The sequence below is a fragment of the Crocuta crocuta genome, unplaced genomic scaffold (assembly GCF_008692635.1).
Source record: "Crocuta crocuta isolate KB4526 unplaced genomic scaffold, BGI_CrCroc_1.0 scaffold511, whole genome shotgun sequence".
NCBI classification, from domain to species: domain Eukaryota; kingdom Metazoa; phylum Chordata; class Mammalia; order Carnivora; family Hyaenidae; genus Crocuta; species Crocuta crocuta.
This window is the reverse complement of record NW_027532414.1, coordinates 179,935-204,282: the sequence shown is the minus strand read 5'-3', so window position 1 is coordinate 204,282 and position 24,348 is coordinate 179,935. Positions and strand designations below refer to the sequence as shown.

The 24,348-nt window shown below is 36.7% G+C and overlaps 2 protein-coding genes across 3 annotated transcripts; both read left to right on the top strand.

Annotated features, from left to right (window-relative positions):
* Positions 1-1,832: 1,832 nt before the first annotated feature.
* Positions 1,833-3,342, top strand: LOC144243826 (olfactory receptor 5M5). Of its 2 annotated transcripts, XM_077778967.1 has the most exons (2): positions 1,851-2,747; positions 3,334-3,342. In XM_077778967.1, exons 1-2 carry the CDS (start codon positions 1,851-1,853, stop codon positions 3,340-3,342), a joined length of 906 nt encoding a protein of 301 aa, XP_077635093.1. The 2 variants fall into 2 exon arrangements, with proteins under 2 accessions (XP_077635092.1, XP_077635093.1); XM_077778966.1 differs by lacking the exon at positions 3,334-3,342 and having other exon boundaries at positions 1,833-2,789.
* A 12,865-nt stretch (positions 3,343-16,207) lies between these two features.
* LOC144243825 (olfactory receptor 5M8) lies at positions 16,208-17,143 on the top strand. Its single transcript, XM_077778965.1, has one exon. It carries the CDS (start codon positions 16,208-16,210, stop codon positions 17,141-17,143), a length of 936 nt encoding a protein of 311 aa, XP_077635091.1.
* Positions 17,144-24,348: the final 7,205 nt, after the last annotated feature.

Sequence of the window (24,348 nt, the reverse complement as noted above, 5' to 3'; positions counted from 1 at the left end):
ATATTGTCTAAATAGACTCAGCTTTCTGGTAAGTGAGGAAAGAGAACTTCTGTTCTTTACACAAGTCCTAATACTCAAGTTATTGTAGTTTCCTCTCAAAGACCAACATTGTAGTAGTTTAATCCATAGAAAATTCATCCCAGCATTGACGCGGAATACCTTTGATTTCTCTCAAAAGCCTCCTGTCTTTGTATGTGCTGTTCACACTATCTGAAAGCCTTATGTACCCTTATCTTTCTAGAAAATTCTTATTTATCCTGTAAGTCTCAGTTAAAGGTTATGATTCTTTGAGGCTATCCTGATTTTCTGGACACAATGAGTTACTTTGTTCAAATCTTGATTATTGAACTTATCACATATAACCTTAACTTTCTCTTCATGTGCCTCCTTTACTATGATGATACCAACCAGCTTTCTCAAGACCAGCACTGTAACCAGTTACCTTTATTTCCCCAGTAAAGTGACTCACATACATGTAGTATCCAGTGCTATTTATACCCAAAGATTATCTTATTATAATGAATAAATCATACAACATTCTGGAAGCATCACTGAGTCGAAGTAGCTGACTTTTGAGAGCACTTGGTTCAATATCCAGGAACAGCTTTGATCCTGCAGATAGAGCTGGTGACATCGCCCTTGCGTAGAATTCTTATTTGTATCTTCAGTGAATCAGAAATACAGACTTTTTATGCTCTGGTTGAAGATTAAGCTTAAAAATGAGATTATTTGCCAACACTGAGTATGGTAGGATTTACTTTAAATAATGAATCCTGGTACCTGTTTACCTTTGGAAGCTCTTAAGATCTTGGAACATAAGGCTCACAGTATCATGTAGTAAAAATTCTACCGGCCTGAGTGGTTGCTGGCTTTTTAGCCTGGGAGTCACTCTCTAGTTCATTTCTGTTCATCCTTATACCCAGACCACTTCACTCATCCTTATTATCTAACAGGCTACCAGAGGCATTTGAGATCTGGTCCCTTACCTTATTTAGTCTATCACATACAATAACATAACAACATTTAGAATCCATGATGAAAATATATTCTCCCAACTCCTGGAAAAATAATTTCTCATTTTATTTTCATTATAATTGATATTATGTGAATTGATACTTTTATCCAAAAGAATAACCCACTTCCTTGACCACTTCTTTATTCCCCAATCTATGTCTATCTTCCTTTCTTCATACAAATGTTTCTGAATGAAAATTCTTTCATTAGTGATTTATACAGGGCTTTGTTATTTTCAAATTTGGGATCATTATCTTTGTCTATTCACATATGAATACCACAGTTTCTTCTACTTTATTAATCTCACAGTAAAAACAGCCTCCAGATATATTCCTTCAAAGCCTTGTTATTTTGGGTTCTCTCCTAAAACCAGTGTGGAGTGTAATTCTCAAAAGTTGAACTTCTAAATTTGCACACACTGTTGACTGCAGAAGTGTTTCCAAACACATGTCACCATTTCATCTGGTACCATTCTCATGCCTATTGATGAAGCCCATGATTTTATAGAAAACTGTAAGTGACAGTTGGTGGTTCAATCCATTTTTAGATAGACTTTGGGTGATCAGGCCCCCATTCTGAAACAAGCTGGTGTCACATGAGCCATTCTCTTGGGAACCATCTGCACATTAAACCCCTAGCTTCTAGGGGCTACCACCTTCTGAAAAGTCTCATTTCCTGCAATCTCAGATGCTGATACTAGTCATGTGTGAGAGTGATTGGGAGTGTGAGAAGGAGGAGAATGGGAGAAAGAGAGAGAAGAAATATATGATGGACTTCTCATTCACTTCTTACTTTATTTTAATTCATCTAAGTGAACAATGCTGATAGCTAAGAAAATGGTCCGAGGAAATTCCACCTTGGTGACTGAGTTTGTTCTCTTGGGATTAACAGATCGTCCAGAGCTTCAGCCCATCATCTTTGTGCTGTTCCTGGTGATCTACTTGATCACTGTGGGGGGGAACCTTGGGATGTTGGTATTGATCAGGATAGACTCACGCCTCCACACTCCCATGTACTTCTTTCTTGCCAGTTTGTCCTGCTTGGATTTGTGTTATTCCACTAATGTGACTCCCAAGATGTTGGTGAACTTATTATCTGAGAAGAAAACCATTTCCTATGCTGCCTGTTTAGTCCAGTGTTATTTTTTCATTGCCATGGTGATTACTGAATATTACATGCTAGCTGTAATGGCTTATGATAGGTACATGGCCATCTGTAACCCTTTGCTTTACAGCAGCAAGATGTCCAGAGGGGTCTGTATTCGCCTGATTGCTGGCCCATATGTCTATGGCTTCCTCAGTGGCCTGATGGAAATCATGTGGACGTACCGCTTGAGCTTCTGTGGCTCCAACGTTATCAATCACTTCTACTGTGCTGACCCACCCCTCATCCAGCTGTCTTGCTCTGACACTTTCATTAAAGAGATGTCCATGTTTGTGGTAGCAGGATTTAACCTCTCCATCTCCCTCCTCATAATCCTCATCTCCTACATCTTCATTCTCGTTGCCATCCTGAGGATGCGTTCCGCTGAAGGCAGGCACAAATCTTTTTCTACCTGTGGGTCCCATCTGGTGGCAGTGACTGTGTTTTATGGGACCCTCTTCTGCATGTATGTTAGACCTCCCACGGACAAGTCAGTGGAGCAGTCTAAAATTATTGCTGTTTTCTACACTTTTATAAGCCCTATGTTGAACCCCATCATTTATAGTATGAGGAACAAGAATGTGAAACAAGCTTTTTGGAAATTGATGAGAAGAGATATACTTTTGAAATAAAATGACAATGTATCCTTCTTTATAAATTATACAAAAGATGGACTTATGAGAACTGGATCCAACTTTAACTGTATGTACAGTAAAGGCAGCTTTTAATCTATTATAATGTCTACAATATAATGACAAAAAATTAAAGACACAGGTACAGGAGATGTACAGTTTGACAGGTGATGTTTGAGTGTGCATTGAGGGTGTAAGGGGTTGGAGCTTAGATATATAGGTCGAGTGGATAATTTCTCTTCTTTTATACATTTTTCCATTTACAGCATCATATGTTATCTTCACATTGTAAAAATTACGCATTCTATATTACAACATTCAATCTCTACAGAAGAGTACAAAGTAAAAGATTTCTCCTCATCCCCTCCACTCTGATCTTCTATTGTCCCTCTTCAAAGTTATCACAATTATCAGTTTCTTATGTTTTTGGAAAACTTCTCTGTATCTACAAACCGATGTATGGCTATATACATACATACACACACAGTTGGCTGTCATCAGCAAACTTTTAGTAGTTTGTAATTATGTACTAATTGATCTGCAGGGGCTTTAGTCCATTATCTAGAGGAATGTAATCAGAATTGCTGATCGATCCTTGCTGTCACCTCTGGGAGAGAAAAGTCATGATAACAGCTCCAGGAGCAGCCTGATATCCATTTATTCCTCCCCACTTGTGAGAATCACTTTCAGTAAGACACTCCTTTCCTTCTGCCGCCAACAGTGCACAAACACTTCCAATTCGTTTTTAGATATTAACTTCTGAAGCAGGCAATGGATGTCTTTTTACAAAAATATATGGCTTGCCTCAAAAGAAATTGTCACTTGTGTAGAGTTTATCAATGATATCCCAGCCTCCTGGGATCTGGGGTTTTCATACCTTCATTCATTTTTGTCTATTAATCCATATTTTTCAGGATGGCATAAATATATTCTATTTGTATCATAATTCAAATTTTATCCACAATTGTCCTTTAGCAGAATTAATTATTATACATCTAATTTTATAACTAAACATAATGACTTGTTTGTCAATATTTTCATGCTAAAGAATGCCAAAGACAAGTTAACTTTTAAAGAGGTTAACATTTTAGGTGAATTTGCACCTATGAAGCATAATCAGAGTTGAGGAATGTTTACTGAGTATCTAAAATAAGCCAAGTGCTGCCCCAATACCAAGCAAGAGTCCCTAAGAAGCTCTAGGATTGGACATAATTCTGGAAAGAGAAAAAGCAATGCAATTTGTTCAGTGCTACATAATATAAGAAAATGGAAGTGCTAATGTAGCAGAGGAAAGAAAGAACATATTCTGAGAGAATTGAAGTTGGTCTTAGATAATCACAGAAGACAAGAACTGTTCATTCTTTGCGCACCTGCACCAGCATACTTATAGCTCTTAGTTCAGTGTTATGTCAGTCTAGGCAGGATCTGAACAAAACAAGCATTAGAAAATATTTGTAATCACATATGTACATGTTACCTTCAATGAAAAAGGAAAAGCCATAGAACTGTAGTCACTGTCCAAATTGACATGTTTTTCTCAGTCGTGTTTCAAAGCTTCTCTTCTACCTGAGAGCTTATTTCTGTTCAATATTTTCTATAAAGTAACATTTTCATATTTACTAATTTTATATTATCCTGTACAATTGTTTCAAACATTCTATTCCTAGATGTTCTTGAAGTATCTTTAATATGAAAGTCAAATTGTCTGTGGATGCTGTTAAAAACACACCTAAACAAATCACAACTTTTGTAAATTTTAACATCAGTTAATTGTGTGTTGGATTCTACTAAACACATATCTAGAGTTCTGTTGCTGTTTGAGCATACACACATTTGCATACACACGCAATTGCATAAATAGTATGCAATTAGTTAAAACCCATTCCTTTATTTCAATGCTATGATTTTTAGATTCCTTTTCTCTATTTTTATAGCCTCGCTTGGCATAAAATAAAGATGCAATAATGATTGCAGAATAGAAAAACTGAACTTCCATTCTGCAAGTGAACCATATGCCTCAGTTTCGCATATGTAAGAAAGTGTTTTGGAGTGAACCAACAAATGACCATTGAGATATATAAATTATAGACTAATGACATTGTTCAGAGATACTGTATTGATATATATGACTGATAATAGCAATATAAAGCTATAGTTATATCCACATGCACAAAATTTAAAATAAAAGAGGACACCACCAAGTGCTTTCATGAATTGGCTGGCTGGCTGGAATTACACCATTAGACAGCTTATTTTTTAAATTTATATTGTACTGTGCTAGACATGGAGTAAGCATGTGCTCATGCAATGCTTTTTTTTATTAATGACTTATTTCAGTAGACCCTGGACTTTTTCCTAAAAATTACAGAATTCCTAGTTAATGATAAAAGCTCTCATAAGGAATTTTATGAGTATAAGCTCTTATAAGGCTCCTAAATTCTCACTCTACTTCATTACAATTAATTCTGAACTTTATTTTAATTTATTTAAAAGATTTAAGTGATACAGTGGTGGAAGAATCTATGAGAAAATGAGAATATTTATCACCTAGCTAAAAGATCATGAATCTATTGAGTAGTTTTTAAAAAATATTTTATTTATTTCTGAGAGAAAGAGACAGCGTGAGCAGGAGAGGGTCAAAGAGAGAAGGAGACACAAAATCTGAAACTGGTTCCAGACTCTGAGCTAGCTCTCAACACAGAGCCCCATGGCGGCTCGAATCCACAAACCTTGAAATCATGACCTGAGCCGAAGTCAGATGCTTAACCGACTAAGCCGCCCTGGTGCCCCTCTAATGAGTAGTTTTTTAAAGGAAATCTAATTCATGTGTACTTAAAAAATAAACAAATGATCGAAGGAATGATATTGTTTTAATTCTAACATTTTTCTTAATATATCACATATTTCCTGATATCTGATGAATGTTTAGATTCTCACATTCACACACACACATGAAGGAGAAAGAAGGAAATAACAATACTCACCAAAGTTCAAGTACTGTTTTAATATACGTTGTTTCACTTAATCTGCCCATCAATATTATGATTACAGAACTGCTATCCCTACTTTATTTATTTTAAACATTTTTAAATGTTTGTGTACTTTTGAGAGAGAGAGAATGAGAGATTCAGAGCATGAGCAAGGGAGGGGCAGAGAGAGCGGGAGACACAGAATCTGAAATGGGCTCCAAGCTGTCAGCACAGAGCTCGATGGGGGACCCGTGAGATCTTGACCTGAGTCAAAGTCAGACTCTTGGGGCGCCTGGGTGGCTTAGTCGGTTAAGCGTCCAACTTTCCGACTTTCGCTTAGGTCATGATCTCACGGTTCGTGGGTTCGAGCCCCGCGTCGGGCTCTGTGCTGACTGCGAGCTCAGAGCCTGGAGCCTGTTTCAGTCTGTGACTCCCTCTCTCTCTGACCCTCCCCTGCTCACGCTGTCTCTCTCTCCTAGAAAAAAAAAAAAAAAAGTCAGACTCTTAATGGACTGAGCCACCCAGGCTGTGTTATCCTTATTTTAAAGATGAGTAGAGACTAACAGATTAATTGCTTACCTGAAATCACATTGCTGAGAAGTCCAAATGTGTCTGGCTTCAACATTTATTGTTCTTTTTTCCTTCTATGATATACATTAAAAAAATGTTTTTAAGTAATCTCTACACCCAAATGTGGGGCTTGAAATTACAACCCTGTGATCAAGAGTTGCATTCTGTACCAACTGAGCCAGCCTGGAACACTCGCCACCTCCCACCTTTTTTCACAATCCTTTTTTTTTTTTTTTCAGAAGAGAGAGCGAGCACTCGTACAGGAGTGGGAGGAAGGCAGAGGGAGAAATAGAATCTTAAGGAGGCTCCACACTCAGCCCAGAGCACCACACATGGTTTAATCTCATCTATACTTTTTTGAAGGGGAAAGTCATGTAAGGAACAAAACTACCATTTTCTGTATTCTAAATATATTGTTGATCAGCTGATTGACAGCTGAATGCACACTGAATAATATGATATACTATGAGAAGACATCCTATTTTATAAGGTATAGACAAATTCAATCTGAGCTTTGTAGTCAGAACCTGAGTCCATCGTTTATCAGCTAAAGTAATAAATAGTTAAGAACATAAACTTTGGAATCTTACTTACTGAGTAAATTTCTTAATCTTTCTGCCTCATTTTCTCCTCTGTAAGATAAGTATATATAGTATTTTCTCATAGGGAAGCTGTGTTGAAAAATGGATTAATACATGTGTTGTACACCTGAAATGAAGGTAACATTGTATGTCAATTATATTCAGGTAAAAACATTAAAAAATACCTATAAAGTACTTAGTACAATGCATGATGTATGGTATTCACTCAATAAGAGTGAAATAATTTTTGTTATTAACAATAAGGGTACTTCATCTATTTGAGACTTTGTTTCCTCTCATAGTTTTCTGTACTTTTCTCCTACTACATGTATATGTAGTTTTGGTTAATTAATTAGTGTCTGTGTTCCCCATAATCTTGTAAATTCCACAGTCTGATATAAAATTTTAAAGCAATTATTTTCCTATTGCTTAGCCTGGTACAGAGTCTATGCTCCCTTAAGAACCAAATATGTAATAAACGGATGATAGATAGATGATGATGATGTTGATGATAGATAGATAGAAATTAGAGAATGTTTACAGGTTGGAAATTACAATATTAGTTGTATAAGGTGATGGGAATTGGAAAACATAGGAGACACACTGATGGAATCTTAATTGTGTATAATTTATTCATGTACAGTTGGTCTATTTTTTATTTTCTTAAACAAAATTTCTCTTGAAATGTTCAGGATAAATCAGACCAGAAGGAAGGAATTTAGCTTCCTGAGGTTGACCAATTGTCTGGTGTTGCAGGTGTTCTTTGACTTGTCTCTAGTTATTTGTATCTCCTTCTTGTGGAAAACTTGAGCTTAATTCTGTGGATCACATTCCCATACTATGTTTTCACCAATCTGCCAATCCCACACATTTTGGTTAATTTTTTACTTAAAAACAGTCATTTTCTTGTTAAATTTATTTGAACACTGTAACATGATCCCACTGGTGTTAACTCAATGTTCTGTCCCTGATGTTGTTTGTGACAATCACATTCATATGACCTCACCATTTGCTTTTCATGTAGTTACAATATTGGGTCCAAAGTGTTCTACTGTTATATAGCTGCCACTGTCTATATATTAGATTTGATACAGATTTGTATGACATCAGAGTTTTCTTCTCAAGAGCTGGCAGCATGGCACATTATCATCATATCTTGCCACTTTGTAGCTACTGTAATAGTAAAAACTAGATTTTACCATAAACCATAGGGGAGCTCCAGATTGTGCTTAGGAATATATGGGAGTGTCAACTTGTCACTTTTACACCTAATTTTCAATATTTCCAGTCATTGTAAACCAAATAACCCTCTCTGCTTTTGAATCTTATATTACATGTATAGCTGGACAATGACTCCTCCTTGAAAAAATGAGTAGCAAAATTAAAATAGTGTCTCTGTTATATGTCATAAGTCTTCTTTTAAACTACCAAATAATAAAGAGCAAGATAAAGACGTGACATTTGAAAATATGAGGAGGTCATTACATAAATCTTTTATTCACAACATGAAAAATCACTAGATGAATAATCTGAAGGACATATTGATTATGTTATTATGTAATGTGAAAACCATGTTTTCTTTAAAAAATAAAAATAATAAAAACAGGTTTTGTTTTCCTTTCTTCAGGGAAGGTGGTTCCTTATATGAATAACATAATTGGGGTGCCTGGGTAGCTCAGTTGGTTAAGCTTCCAACTTTATTTATCTCAGGTCATGATCTCACAGCTTGTGTGTTGGACCCTTGCATCGGGCTTTGTGCTGACACCTCATAGCCTGGAGCTTGCTTCACATTCTGTGTCTCCCTCTCTTTCCGTCCCTCCCCTGCTCTCTCTTTCGCTCACTCTCTCTCTCTTTCTCTCAAAATAAATAAACATTAAACATTTTTAAGTAAATAAATACATATATAACAAAATAAGAATCTTGTAGAGGAAATTTCCAAAAATGTCCAATCAAGAGTCAAGAATGGTAAGTGACTTACTGCAAATCTTTGGCTTCAAAGACTGTTTCCTCTCTTTATAAATCTTATCTGTTTCATATCCCACAAGTATGTGTCCAGGGGTGATTTCATTGTTGAATTAATTTTCATGAATGTTAAGGAACACTTAATAAATAATGTGATTCTCTGATGAATGAGCTTAAGAAATCAGAATACATGTGAAGGATCCATTGATTTCGGGATTGCAATACAGTTAAAATCTTTGCTTGTTCTGATGATCTTTGATTGGAAGACCTATTATAATAAAATGATTTTTTTTTTTCCTGGAAGACTTGCTTTATTTCATGACCTTAATGACAGCCTGTTTCACAGAGGCAAGACTACATTGAGGACAAGTTGCCTCTTGCTTCACACTTCAACTGATAGAAATATCTTTGTATGTTTGGGGCCACATGTTTATTTAACTCAGCTCAACACAAAGTTTTTAAGGTCTATCAAAGATAAGGCACTGTAAGTTTTAAAAGTGATTAACTATATACCTAGTATTTATGAAGAGTAATACTTATTTACGGAGAAAATTCCACAACTATTTTACCAGAGGACTTGCTTGGGTAAGAAAAACAGTTGAAGCATTTGTCTTTAATTGTTTTCTGGGCACAGAGGAAAAAAATATTAACTTTGCTTAAGACTTTCAAGGTATTTCTCACAGAGAAAGTAATCATTGAGCTGAGCTTTGGAAGTTGGGTGAAATTTCAAAAGGCAAAGATGGGGCAAAACCATTTTCTGAAGAAGGAATCAATTGATCCAGGAAGAATAGCTTGGTTGTGCCTGGAACACCAATTATGGATAGGCAAATGAGAAAAGATGAGTCTGAATAGTAAACTGGATTAGATGAGGAGAGATGGGAAGTTTTGCTAACATACTGAGATTTAATCTGGCATAGAGGAGGATCCACCATCACTTCTTAACCTGAGTAGTGATAAGAAGAGAATATGACTTTCAGTCATGATTCAGCATGTAGGGTTGAGAGACAAGAATAATCTTGTTTTAATCATGGGAGACAAAGACTGAGTGACTGGCCATTATCATTATTAATCCAGCAAATGAGAATATTCTTTCCAAACCATTTTTACTCCAGTCCAAAAGTTCTAGTTCTTCCTTCCAGCCTGGTATTGACTTTAGGAGAAAGATTTAAATTGATCACTAACTTATCTGTTCGTATGTCCTTGTTATTTTTCTAACACCTCATTTCTACACAAATTTAGTGTTGTACTTCCCAATTCCCTGCTATTAAGATCCCAAAGTGCATGGTGGTAAACCTCCCCTTGCCCCCCAAATTGCTGAGCAAATTTGAGTTCTACTAAGCTCTCAGAAAACAAAAATATTGTTTATCCTAAATTTCTAATAAAGGAAGTCATTTGTATTTTATTTTCTCAATTTTATTGATATTAAGATATTTAAATGCAGAATATTTGAAATGACAGTGACCTAGGATATGCTGTAGTATATCCACAAGCATTTTATTTTATTTTATTTTTTTACTTTATTTTATGTTTAACGTTTATTTATTTTTTAAAGAGAGAGAGAAGGAGTGTGGAGTGCGAGCGGGGGAGGGGCAAAGACAGAGAGGTACATAGAATCTTAAGCAGAACCTGATGAGGGGCTTGAACCAACAAACCAGGAGATCATGATCTGAGCCATAGTTGATGCTTAACCAACTGAGCCATCCAGGTGTCTCTACTCATATGCATTTGAAAGATGAAGAAGTCAGAAGAGGGTAACTCACCTACCCTAAAGGACTAGCCTGTGTAAAGAGAATTAATTCCCCCGTGAAACGAAGCCCATGTTACCAGGTTCTCTCTCTTGCTAAATGTGGTAATAACATTTATTAGAAAATGCTTCCATGAATCTAGAAAAATAGGAATTTTTCAGGCATTCTTGTAGATGTTTAATTTGTTTGTGAAGTGAGATGATGTTTAACCCACTTTCTGGGATGAGATGAAGTAACTGTGAGGAAACCATGAACGTTAGTGGCTCAAGACAGTAGATTTGTAGTCAGATCTGCTTTCTCATCTCACCCAGGTCACTGAATAGGTCTTTCATTTTGAGAAAAGTGATTATCTTTTCTAAGGCTCACTTCCTTCAGCTGTAAAACTGGTTCAATAATATTAAACTGAGGGGCACTTGGGTGGCTCAGGACTTTGGGCTCATTTCATCTCACAGTTCATGAGTTCAAGCCCTGTGTGCGGCTCTGTGCTGACCGCTTAGAGCCTGGAGCCTGCTTCAGATTCTGTGTCTCCCTCTCTCTCTGCCCCTCCCCTGCTTGCACTCTGTTTCTCTCTCTCAAAAATAAATAAACATTAAAAAAATCAACAATAATGTTAACCTGAAAATTTTAAATGAGTTTTTGACAAAATCTTACATGAAAAAAGGAGTTCAGTATGGCAAACCTAATAAAAGTTAAGTATTTTGTTAATCTAATATATTATAAACACTTAACCACTAAGAAATTCAACAGCTATACAAAGTACACAATGACCTAGAAATTAAGGAGTTGGAAACACTGTCAATCATGTGGATTATGTAGGAGTCTCCAATTGCTTTCGTTTCCTTTTGGCCTCTTCTAAAAATAAACATTGTAAAATAAGTCAAATAAAGGACTAAAATACCCCCTTTTAAAAAAGTTCTTAATGTTTTTAACGTTTATTTATTTTTGAGAGACAGAGCACAAGCAGGGGAGGGGCAGAGTGAGAAGGAGACATAGATTCTGAAGCAGTTCCAGGCTCTGAACTGTCAGCACAGAGGCCAACATGGGGATCATCCCATGACCCATGAGTACATGAGTCAACGCTTAACTGACTGAGCTACCCAGGCACCCCTAAAAGCCCCTTTTTTCAAATGAATGTCTGATCACTGCAATAATACCATATGGTAGAATATGCTCTGTCACACTGGTGGACAAGTGAAATTGAAACTCTTTAGAATGCAGCCCTCTCTGGGGAGTGATGGAGGCAATGAGGGGGAATGGGCCCAGCAAGGTTTGACAAATGTTCAGTAAGACCATTCCCGAGAGAGAGGAAGAAGAAGACACAGAAGAGAAGCTTAAGCCATCCCTAATTCCCATGTCCTTGAGCTGTCTCCTGGAAATTTTTAATTGGCAGAATTGATTGCTTCATGTTGATTTGTTTTAATACCATAGGGAAAAATAATCACCCTTTTAAACAGGAGCAACAATTTCCTTCATGGATTTTTGAAGGCACATTGGTTTTCCTACTTCTGTATAGGTAGGGCTGTCTATTTTGCATGTTAGGAATGGGTCAAGGTGTTTCTGTGTATACTTGGAATCCAATTTCTTATTTGGTAGGAATCGACGTGCAGTTGGAATGGGTAAATGGCTACCTAGACAAAAACCAGAGCCACTCCTATAACAAATGTCAATGCTCATAATTTGGGTATTTTTATTCTTCTAAATATTAAACAAAGGGAAGGTAGATGTTAAGAATTTCTTTTGATAGTCTATATGTCTCACACATAGTCAGATATTTACATACCTTGTATGTTTTAAAATCTTCAGAACAAAATCATGCAGCAACATTTTAAATGTGAGAAAACTGAGGCTGATATAGGTCAAGACGTCTGTAATCACCGAGCTGGTAGGCAGCACACTTGTACTTTTTAAAATCGAATCTGCCCAGTTGCCAAACCTGTGAGATGAACGCCTGTATTAAGGATACTGGAAACATTTGAGCACAAAATAATTTTTAAAGTTTTGCCAAGCATACAGATAGCTTAGTACATTATTTTTAAGAAAGATGGAAGGGAAGAAAAGGGCACGAACACATAGAAGGTGCAACATGAGGTTTCAGTGCTCTCATCTCAAGTAGGAGATGAGAAAAAAACCGTGACACACTCCATACATATCCTAAATAACCATTTTTGGAAGGATGATGGTTCCTATCATACAGAAAGGTTTTTAGTTTTTCAAAACATCTTAATGTGTTCACTAGGCAGCAGTTGGTCTAGGGCTGAGCTAGAGGACAGGAGCCAACAAAACATGAACTGCTCAGGATAATATGGAGTTCTTGAGGTCATTCGAGAATATAAGAGCTAGAGCCAAGAAATTTTAATGAGGAAGAGAAAACAAAAGCAAAACCAAAAAATGAAAGAACAGAGATATGTTATGAGACTAGGGATTAAGTGCTGTAAATCTCTGGAAAAATCCTCTGTGGTTACACGAGGAGAATTTAAGGAATAAATGACTAATGGTTAGATTTCATTTTTAAACCAGTTTTGTTTTAAGTACCTTTCACCTGCATTACCTAGAGTGTGTGTGTGTGCCCGCGCGCGAGTGTGCTTGTGTGTGCACAGGCGCACATGTGAGAACATAGAATGGATGGGAAAAAAGGCTTCCGGCATATTTACAAGGTCTCAAGAGGCTAATACTGTGATTATTTAAATACTGTCATCACAATTTTTAAGTCATAACATTGTCTTTGGGCGTAACCTCTGAGGTATTAATTAAATTCTAATAATTATCACCTGATAGTTTTATCTTATGTAGATAAACTTTCTTTTTTTCAAGAGGAAACTTGTTGATTGAGTGGGAAATAAATCCACGATTACATATATCTTTGCTTGGGGATCTATATTTCTCTTCTGTTATAGCTTAATACCAGATATTTTTTAAGATGAAGGGATAATTTTCTAAAGAATTTGGATCAAACTAGTAATGATTGATATTCCATCTCCTAACGGGTTTGTGTTTGTCACAGATTTAAAAAAATGTTTTTTAATGTTTCTTTAATTTTGAGAGAAAGAGAGGTGAGCGTGTGTGAGCATGTGTAGGAGAGGGGCAGAGAGAGAGGGATACAGAGTCAGAAGCAGGCTCCAGGCTCTGAGCTGCCAGCACAGAGCCTGAATGGGGCTCAGATCCACGAACTGTGAGATCATGACCTGGGCTGAAGTTGGTGACTTAACTTACTGAGCCACCCACGTGCCCCATGTGTTTGTCACAGATTTTAACTGTTTGGTCCACCAAGAGTATTGATTCTAGACTGCCTGTATTTTGAAAACCTATAAGAAAGAAGCAATGGCCAATGCAAGTCTGAAGCCCAGGATGAGTTCTACAGAGACTTATAGTAATCCTGGAAGTATATGTTAGTCATGAATTGTTTATAAAGAAAGGATTTCATTTCTTGCAATAGCAAAACAAAATAATAGTTAAAGTAGAAATTTAATTCTCTTTCATATAAAACTCTGAGCTGGTATGTCAGTTCAGCTCTGCCATGATTTTAGTCATTGTGACATTTCTGTCATCTCATCCATATGATCCAGGGTAGCTAAGCACTATGGGCTCCCAGCTGCCAGTGTGAGGCAGAAAGGAGGAAGGGAAGGGCAAGCCTATGGTAGAAAGGGATGGATAAAAATTGCATACTACTCTTTCATCACATTCTCTTCCCTAGAACCTACTCTTTGGAGGTAGAAAATCTAGACTGAGAATAAAAAAAGAGAAAGGNGACTAAGCCACCCAGGCGCCCCAAGTTTTACCAGTTTTTTGTTTGTTTTGGTTTTATTTTTGTTTTTTAGCACTGTTGCATAAAGACCAACCATAGCTCCTAGGAGCAAGCACTAAAATGGCTATGGGTGAGGTACTGCTTCTATCCAGTCTGTCTCAAACCTGTCTGTGGCTCTATGCTATCATTTTTTTCCAAATAGTTTATTGTCAAGTTGGTTTCCATACAACATCTAGTGCTCATCCCCATAAGTGCCCNCTTTCTCATTGCCATGTAGTATTCCATCGTATAGATAAACCACATTTTCTTGATCCATTCATCCGTTGATGGACACTTTAGGCTTTCATTTTTTAAATATAGTTTATTCTCAAGTTGATTTCCATATAACACCCAATGCTCATCCAAACAAATGCTCTCCTCTATGCCTGTCACCTATTTCCCCCTTTCCCCCATTCCCCATCAACCCTAAGTTTGTTCTCAGTATTTAAGAATCTCTTATGGTTTGCCCCCCTCCCTCTCCTCAACTGTTTTTTCCCCTTCCCCATTCCCCATGGTCTTCTGTTAAATTTCTCCTGAGCCACATATGAGTGAAAACATATGGCATCTGTCTTTCTCTGCCTGACTTATTTCACTTAGCATAACACCCTCAAGTTCCATTCACATTGCTACAAATGGCCAGATTTCATTCTTTCTCATTGCCATGTAGTATTCCATTGTATAGATAAACCACATCTTCTTGATCCATTCATCAGTTGATGACATATAGGCTGTTTCCATGTTTTGGCTATTGTTGAGAGTGCTGCTATGAACATTGGGGTACCCATGCCCTTATGCATCAGCACCCCTGTATCCCTTGTGTAAATTCCTAGCAGTGCTATTCCAGGGTCATAAAGGAGTTCTGCTGTTAATTTTTTGAGGAATCTCCACACTGTTTTCCAGTTTAGCCTATCATTTTGCTCTTCTGTCTGTTTTCTCAAATGTAGACAAACATAATGGACTGAGTCATTCTCTGGTCTAATTCATATTTGATGGACTGAAAAAAGCTTCTACAAACATTGAATTGACTGGAAAAACCTTAAAAGACTTTTTGAAAGCTTTCCTGTGCATTATATTATATATATAATATATATATTATATTATATATATATTATATTATACATGGTAAAAATTTTACAATCACTCAACTTTTGAAAGCTTTATCTTTTCTTCCATTTTCCCCCAAACTACTGTCTAGTCATTCTAAAATAGAAGTATTGAGTTCTTATATCTTACAAAGAATGAATGAAGATGCATATATGAATTTATCCCTTAGTTTCCTTTTACAAAGGAGCGAAGGAGTTAATGTGGCAGGGTCAGGAAGAAATAATTGTAACCAGAAAAGAACTTATGGTACAAAGTTCTCAACCAGTAATTATATTATTGCATAAATTCATTTAGTTAAATGGTAGATATTTATTGATACTGACAAGCAATCTCTGGGATAAAAAAAAATGATGTGAGGTTAATAAAATATTGAAAATAGACAAAATAGAAATGCAGATGAATAAGAAATGTTTTGATATAAACCAAAATGGTAAATGGACAAAGAGAAATAAGAGGGATATTTATCAACGAAAAAGACTTGAGCCCACTAGTGACTGAGCCCCCAAGGTATAAGTGTGTTTTCTAACACTTAATTGGATACTTTCCCATTAAACCACTATTTCTAGTGTCTCTTGAGACAAAAAGTCATAGAAAGGGAAAGAAAAAACATGTAAAAACCTCAAAATGATGATAAGAAAATATTATTTTTTACCTTAAAAAAAATTCTGTACTGATCTAAAGTTCTCATGTGCCCTTAAAGGAAATTATGAGAAGAAATTTCACCGCAGTGAATGAGTTCATTCTCCTTGGATTGACCAGTCGCCTGGAATTGCAGATTCTCCTCTTTGTGCTGTTTCTGGCCATTTACGTGGTCACAGTCGCAGGGAATCTTGGCATGATTGTACTCATCCAGGTCCATGCCCGGCTGCACAAACCCATGTACTTTTTCTTGAGCCACTTATCCTTTGTGGATCTGTGCTTCTCTTCCAATGTGACCCCAAAGATGCTGGAGAGTCTCTTGTCGGAGAAGAAAACCATTTCTTATCCTGCGTGTCTAGTGCAGTGTTACTTTTTCATTGCCTTGGTCCACGTGGAGATCTACATCCTGGCTGTGATGGCCTTTGATCGGTACATGGCCATCTGCAACCCTCTGCTTTACGGCAGCAAGATGTCCAAGAGTGTGTGCACATCCCTCATCACGGGCCCTTATGTGTACGGAGCACTCACCGGCCTCATGGAAACCATGCGGACTTACAACCTAGCCTTCTGTGGTCCTAATGAAATTAACCACTTCTACTGTGCTGACCCACCACTCATTAAGCTGGCTTGTTCTGACACTTACAACAAAGAGCTGTCCATGTTCGTTGTGGCTGGATGTAACCTTTCCTTTTCTCTCCTCATCATCCTGATTTCCTACCTTTATATTTTTCCTGCTATCCTGAGGATTCGTTCCACAGAAGGCAGGCACAAAGCTTTCTCTACGTGTGGCTCCCATCTGACAGCTGTCACCATCTTCTATGCAACTCTTTTCTTCATGTATCTCAGGCCCCCTTCAGAAGAGTCTGTGGAACAGGGGAAAATGGTTGCTGTATTTTACACAACGATAATTCCCATGTTGAACCCCATGATTTATAGCCTTAGGAATAAAGATGTGAAAGAAGCATTAACCAAAGAGTTGATCAGGAAAAAAAGATTTTCTTAAAAGCTAGAACTATTCTTTTGGGTTGCAATCTTTTCCTAAACCGCTTTTTCTGAAGTTACAGGAAGTAATTGATGATGAAATGAGAAATATGGTACAGTAAAAGGGGAATATCGCATTTTCAAAAGTTTTAATAATTAAAAAAAAATCCAAGCAAAAAAGTAAAATTTTCACTGCAGAAGTTTGTGTGTTTGTGTTTGCCATTCATTTTGCTTAGTAGTTATATAAATTTCTTTGCCTTTTGTGCACATGATAGCATTACATGTTTTCTGGTTTGGGCTTGGGTAGAAACGTGTGACTATTCTGGACAGTGAGTTTTAGAATTAGAATTCATTAGAATTCATATGTGTCACTTCTCAGTTGAGCATTTAATTGTGAGAAATCTCTTTTAAGTGTTTGTTGTTTTGTTTTGTTCTTGCTCTGGTAACCAGCAGTATTTAAAATTTAAGATTTAAGCATGGGTTCTTGAGAGAGGAAACATGGAACATGCCCTTCACCAATTCACAACGGAAATATAGAATGGATGCGAAGTGCCCTTTGTTTTACTGCATTATGTCGAATTGCTTATTACCATGTCAGCAAGAGCCTCTTCTGACTGATACAATATTAACTATACAAATTTCAAACAAGTGAATGTATATAATAGAAATTAGGTCCCACAACTCTAACGAAATCATATCTGAGATTTTATTCATCTAGGATTTTATGTTTTTACATATGTGCATACTTGTAATTAAATTTACTTATTGTAATTATTATTTAAAATCACTAATGTAAACCGTATATGCTGTTTTAAAAGTCAAATAATATTATAGGGTTATATAAATTCCTGTCTTACTTCTACCCCTGCCTGTCTCCCCATAGATAACACCTTCTTGTTATTTTTAATTTTTTTGGTAATTAACTCGTTTTAAACTCTATGCTTACATGTCTATTTTTATTGATTTTTTGAACACGCACACAATTCATTGGCATCTCTTTACTAAAGATAAAGTATTACAATTCTTCCACCAAATCCTACACCCCTATCAGTTCTTTCTCCTCATCTTTATAGTAGGGTCACATTTTAATTTTTCTTAAATTGATACCATTAGTGTTAAAATAACTACAAATACTTTATTAGTAATGCCTGAATAATAAGATGAGTAACACTCTGAACATTACTAACACTAATTACCAACACTATGAGTAATATTATGAATACAATTCTCACTACTTGCTGGATTTTTGTTTTTGTATTTACATTTCCCCAAACTTCCACAGAACTATAGAGCACCTCTTAGACAAATCGATAGGTGATCTATAACTTACACATATTCTTCCTGGAAGCTTTATGTCACTTTATTGGATTCTGTACTGGTGTCTCTCTACACATGTTGCAGAGCTGTTATCTGGAGACTGTGGTTGCTACTCTTGGTTTAAAATGTTTCACTCATTCAATTTATGCTGATTACTGGACCATATGCTACAAACTAGAGATTCAGCAATACACAAGGCAGAAAAAGTCCTTTATTATGTTTTAGAGGTAGGGTATTTTGTTAGCAAAGCATCCACACAAACATAAGCAAATAGTTCAAGTATTAGTACGTGTTATGAGGAAGGGAAAGCAAGGCAATGGGGAAGCCAATGACCTGGGAGCATCAGAAGTGAGGGTGGTGCTGATGTGTCAATTTCAGCTGCTGGGAAAGACCTCTTGGAGAAGGTGACACATTGAGTCAAAGCCTAATTGATCAGAACAAGGCAAACACAAATAAATCTTTGGGAACTACCACGGGGGAGTCACTAGCAAGTACAGAATTTCAGGATGAAGGCTGGCATGTTGAAGTAACAGAAGGAAAAGCCATGTGGTTGAAACTTAATAAATGGGTGAAGCAGTAGGAGGGTTGATGCTAGAACAGCAGCCCCTTATTTATTGGATGGTACAGTGGACTCCTGTAGTTGACAGCAAACAGACTGCAGCACTTTGGTTTTGTGTCCAAGTTTTGGGCTGTCAAGTGATATGTGGCCGATAATCCCTCAGGTCAGGCAGAATGACAAGTAGTAGTCTGGTTCATCAAGTTTTTATTTTGTTTTGCTTCCAATTATTGTGGTTTTGAGTAAGCAAAGACCATTTTATGGAACACTTAATGGACTTTTCTGCTTCCAGCCCCAAATTTCCTCCACATTTCCTCTACCCTTATAATTTAAGACTTAGCTAAAGTATTGCCTCCTCTAGCAATTCTTCCCTAATACAGTCAGGCTGTGTAGGTACCACATTACAGTTCCACCATGAGTTTACAATTCTACCAGCACAATTATGACAAGGTCCTATAACCATATGCCTAGTGTACGCCTGTTTCTTCCACTATTCTAGGAAGTTCTTAAAGGAAGAGACCATGTCCTTTCATCTTCATATCTTTCCTACCTTAGCAAAGTGTCTGATAAAGAGATGATGCCCAAGTCATGTTTTTGAAAGAGTAAATGTTTTTCCACTTCTTTCTGCCTTCCCCTTTCTCTCTGGTTAATTATAGATTTTTCTCTGTGATACTTTCTTCTCCTCCCATCCTATCCTTTAATAATAGATGATTACTTTGGTTTAGTAAAATCATATTCATATTCTTCATCATAAATGCCGTGTTACAAACCAATTGGGAGGAATTCTTTCAGAGCAGAAATTTAAGACTGTAAATTTATTGGCATCAGACAGGAATGATCACACATAACACGTCCATTTTCATTCAATAGAGACAAATAAAAGTGAATGCTACATCACAATGACAGGACTTAAGGGAATTAATTCTGAGCAATCTGGGTAACAATGTCTTTTCCTTGGGATCCACTCATAATTATACATTACATTTGTGGAACTACTTATGGACAGAAGAGTCTTCACTTCTGCTCAGGCACAGAACATGTTGGCTGAAAGTTACAACAGGCATTTACTAAGACCAGAAAAGTTCCAAACCTGGAAAAAAATACACTCTTCATACTCTTTACACCTCTGAGCTCACCAAGAAAGCCCTGATTATTGACTCAGGGCAGAAATTGAGACTTTTTTTTCGTAGTGTTAATCACAATTTTGTACACTGCTTTTTCATCACCAACTAACCCAAGATTTGTACTGCCTGTAAAACTATTGTCTTCATTTTTTTTGTCTGAAAAAGTATCTCTTGCATTGAGACAGGAAAAGGCTTGATTTGGAAGTTATTGTGTCCTGAGTGTAACCTCAGCTTTATTATTTATTTTTTAGTTGGGTATACTTGAGGGATAAGTTTATTCTACTGCAATATGTGATTAGTGACACCCATCTCATGGATTAACAAATAATATCTATCAGGTGCCTTTTTCTCAGTTAAATTTGAGGCAAGTGTGTTCTGTATTCAATTTTAGACTCACTGCTAGGAAACTTTTCCAACCATGAGAGGCATTATAGAAACAGTAAATTAAGTGTATTATCAAGTCATTTGGATGTTTGACATATACTTATTGGTTTTGTCTATGTCAGGCACTGTTTTTGTCATTGATAGTTATTAGTGTCTTCTGAATCTCATATTCCAGGAGTTTCCTTCTGGAAATTTATCATTTATACCTAGTATTATTTATTTCTATATCTTAAGCATCCCAATGTGTAAACTCCTAGGGGAAAGATACAGTTTTCATATTTGTATTCTGGAGAGTAAACAGCATGAACTTTGCACTTAGTACCTATTTTGTGTGAATGTTTCAAAGAACAACGTCAGAAATATTTTAGACATTTTGAAATTATGAAAATAATTACTTGAATACAGTCTCATGAGAAGTTTTGTTCCCAGGGTATTAGATTTGACCTTCAGTATTGCCTAAAGTATTGCCCTGGAATTCATTGCAACAACTGGTTTGAACGCCAGTGAAGTAACACATATGGATTTAAAAAGTCTTATTTTGAGAAAGTATAGTGCTACTCATTAGTATTTCTCCCTTTGAGAATGTTCTCCACTGGCATTCCACTTCTAATTGACTCTTTTAGAAACATTTGGGGATTCTTCTGAGATAAATGCTGATGTCAGTAACTTGGACAAAACATAAATCCTGTAGCACTGGCCAGAATTTGACCTTTGTGGTTATCAAGAAGACACTCTTCTTTTCACAGTAGGAGAGGAACTGTGTTGCATATTCATTTCCTATATTTATTCATTTATGTGTTCTCTTCATTAATTGCATACTTCTTAGATACTGATGTGTTGAAATAGGCAGTTTTTGAGGAAATGTGCACAATAAATGCATTTTCCACGACAGAAAAAAATCTATAGGATGCTCACCGAACTCTTGTCTTTTATCATATTACCAGTGTCTTCGAGTCATTCTGGTAGAATTCCATAATCTGAACCTCCAGCAGATGTTTCACTATAATTGATCTCAAATAATATTCTTCTGTGTTTTCCATTTACCTCATGCCTTGGCGTCTACTGTCCCAAATTTCCACATAAAGAAAGACAAATTGGAAATTTAGCTCTTTGTTGTTTTTTCTTAAGGTTTTTTTTTTTTTTAAATTTGAGAGAGAGACAAAAAGAGAAAGAGACAGAGAGAGAATCCCAAGCAGGTTTCGTGCTATTAGCACAGAGTGCAAGGTAGTCTTGATCTCATGAGCTATGAGATCATGACCTGAGCCTAAATCAAGAGTCAGATGCTTAACTTACTGAGCCACTCAAGAACTCCAGAAATTTAGCTCCATGTAGTTTATTCATGGTTAAAATTTTTCTTATATCTAAGAAGTAAAGTATGGGCTCAAACAGGATTTTCCTTGTGACTGTTGGACACAGAGAGAAGTTAGAATCGGTATATGTTGCTAATGGGTTTAGACTATAAGAACTTTAAGTCCTTTAAGTTCTCTTACTTATAATAGTGTGGATTCTTTTTCTATGCCCCGTTTCCATATAGTATCTGATTTTTCTTAAGCAATGCTTGTACTCCAGGAAAACTAGTTTTTTTTTTTTAATTTTTAATGTTTTATTTATTTTTTAGAAAGAGAGAGAGAGAGAGAGACAGCATGAGCAGGGGAGGGTCAGAGAGAGAGGGAGACACAGATTCTGAAGCAGCCTCCAGGCTCTGAGCTAGCCATCAGCACAGAGCCCAATGCGGGGCTCGAACCCCGAACCGTAAGATCATGACCTGAACCAAAGTTGGGCGTCTAACCGACTGAGCCACCCAGGCATCCCCAGGGAATCTAGGTTTTAAGAATATTGGTTTTTTTTTCCCCTCACCAAATACTTGAAATCTGAATCAACCTGATAATACCAAAGAACTAAATTGGATTAAGGACCTTAAGACAATAAGTTGACAATGAAGACATTCATCCCTGTATTGCCAGATTGCAAATGTCCTCACTAGACTCATCATCAAATTTGCAACCTGCCTCTGAATGTGCTGTGTTTCTTGATTCTTGCCACTCTGACAATCTCCCATGAGCTGTATCTTTTTTCTTAGCTTTTATTTAAATTCCAGTTAGTTAACATTCAGTGTAATATTAGTTTCAGGTATACAATGTAGTGAATCAAAATTTCCATACAACACCTGGTGCTCATCAGAACAAGTGCCCTTCTTAATCCCCATTACCTATTTAAAACATCTCCCCACCTACCTCCTCACTGGAAACCATCAGTGTGTTCTCTTCAGTTAAGAGTCTGTTTCTCGGTTTGCCTCTTTCTTTCTCTTTTTTTTTTTTCCCCTTTTCTCATTTATTTTTTTCTTAAATTCCACATACAAGTGAAATTGTTTGGTATTTGTTGTTCTCTGACTGACTTATTTCACTTTGGATTTTACTCTCCAATTCTATACGTGTCATTGCAATTGGCAAAATTTCTTTCTTTTTCATGGCTGAGTAATATTCTATTGTATGTATCTATCAGTTTATATATTTTCCTGTTTGCGATAGCCTCACAATTTTGGGATTAAAATATGGTTAGTTTTAATGATTTCTACTCAAAATGACAAGTGTCAATTATCTGAGCAAAATCTCCAAGCTCCTTAGAGGCTAAGTCAGTACTGTAACTTATAGATGCTTGACTGGACAAAGAGTTTTAGAATATTTTGTCACATAAACATTTTTCCAAAGGCTCACTATTACAGCCCAGTAAACTTTTTCATGAAACATCATAAAAATGGTTTCATGGATGTATTTTTTTAAATGCATCTGGCTGTTTTAGAAATCAAGATTGTGTAAGAAAGTGTGTTTATTTTATTTAGGCCATTGGTGCATGGCATCTAAGTTTTTAAATTTAAATTTTAGTTAACATACAGTGCAATATTGATTTCAGGAGTATAAATAAGTGATTCATTACTTACATATAACACCCAGTGCTCATTACATCAAGTGCCCTTCTAGTACCCATCACCCACCTACCCCAGCTCCTACCCACCTCCCTGTGTCACTGCTCAGTTTTCTATCCTTTAGTGTCTCTTAAGTGGTTTGTTCGTTCTCTATCTTAAATGTCTTAAGTGATTTGTTTCCCTCTCTCCCCCCCACTTCCTATATATTCATCTGTTTTCATTTTAAAATTCCACATACGAGTGAAATCATACGGTATTTGTCTTTCTCTGATTGACTTATTTAACATAGCATAATATATTCTAGCTCCATCCATGTTGTTGAAAATGGTAAAGATTTAAACTTTTCCTAACTTTGTTTGTGCTCATGGACTTTTTTTTAAACAACACAGAAACTATTATTTTATTAAAAATGTTTTAATAATTCTCTTTTTGGGAGACAGAGGGCAAGCCAGGAAGGAGCAGAGACAGAGACAAAGAGAGAGACAGAATCTGAAGCAGGCACCAGGCTCTGAGCTGTCAGGAAAGAGCGCGACGCGGGGCTCTAACACACAAAGTGTGGGATTATGACATGGGTCAAAGTCAGACGCTCAACCAACTGAGCCACCCAGGCGCCCTCACAGTCAAGCCATTTTTAATAGTCATTTAAGTAAAGTTATTTTATAAAACNTCTGAAACAGGCTCCAGGCTCTGAGGTGGCAGTCAGCACATAGCCCGACGCGGGGCTCGAACCCACGAACCGCGAGATCATGACCTAAGCGAAAGTCGGACGCTTAACCGACTAAGCCACCCAGGCGCCCCAAGGCTCACTCTTATGCAAGTAAGAGACTTACTATCATTCTTACCCTCCATCTGTTTCCATCATCATCCTGCTACATGGGTTTCTAACATGCCCTTAGCCTAATTACAATAAAGATTAATTCTTT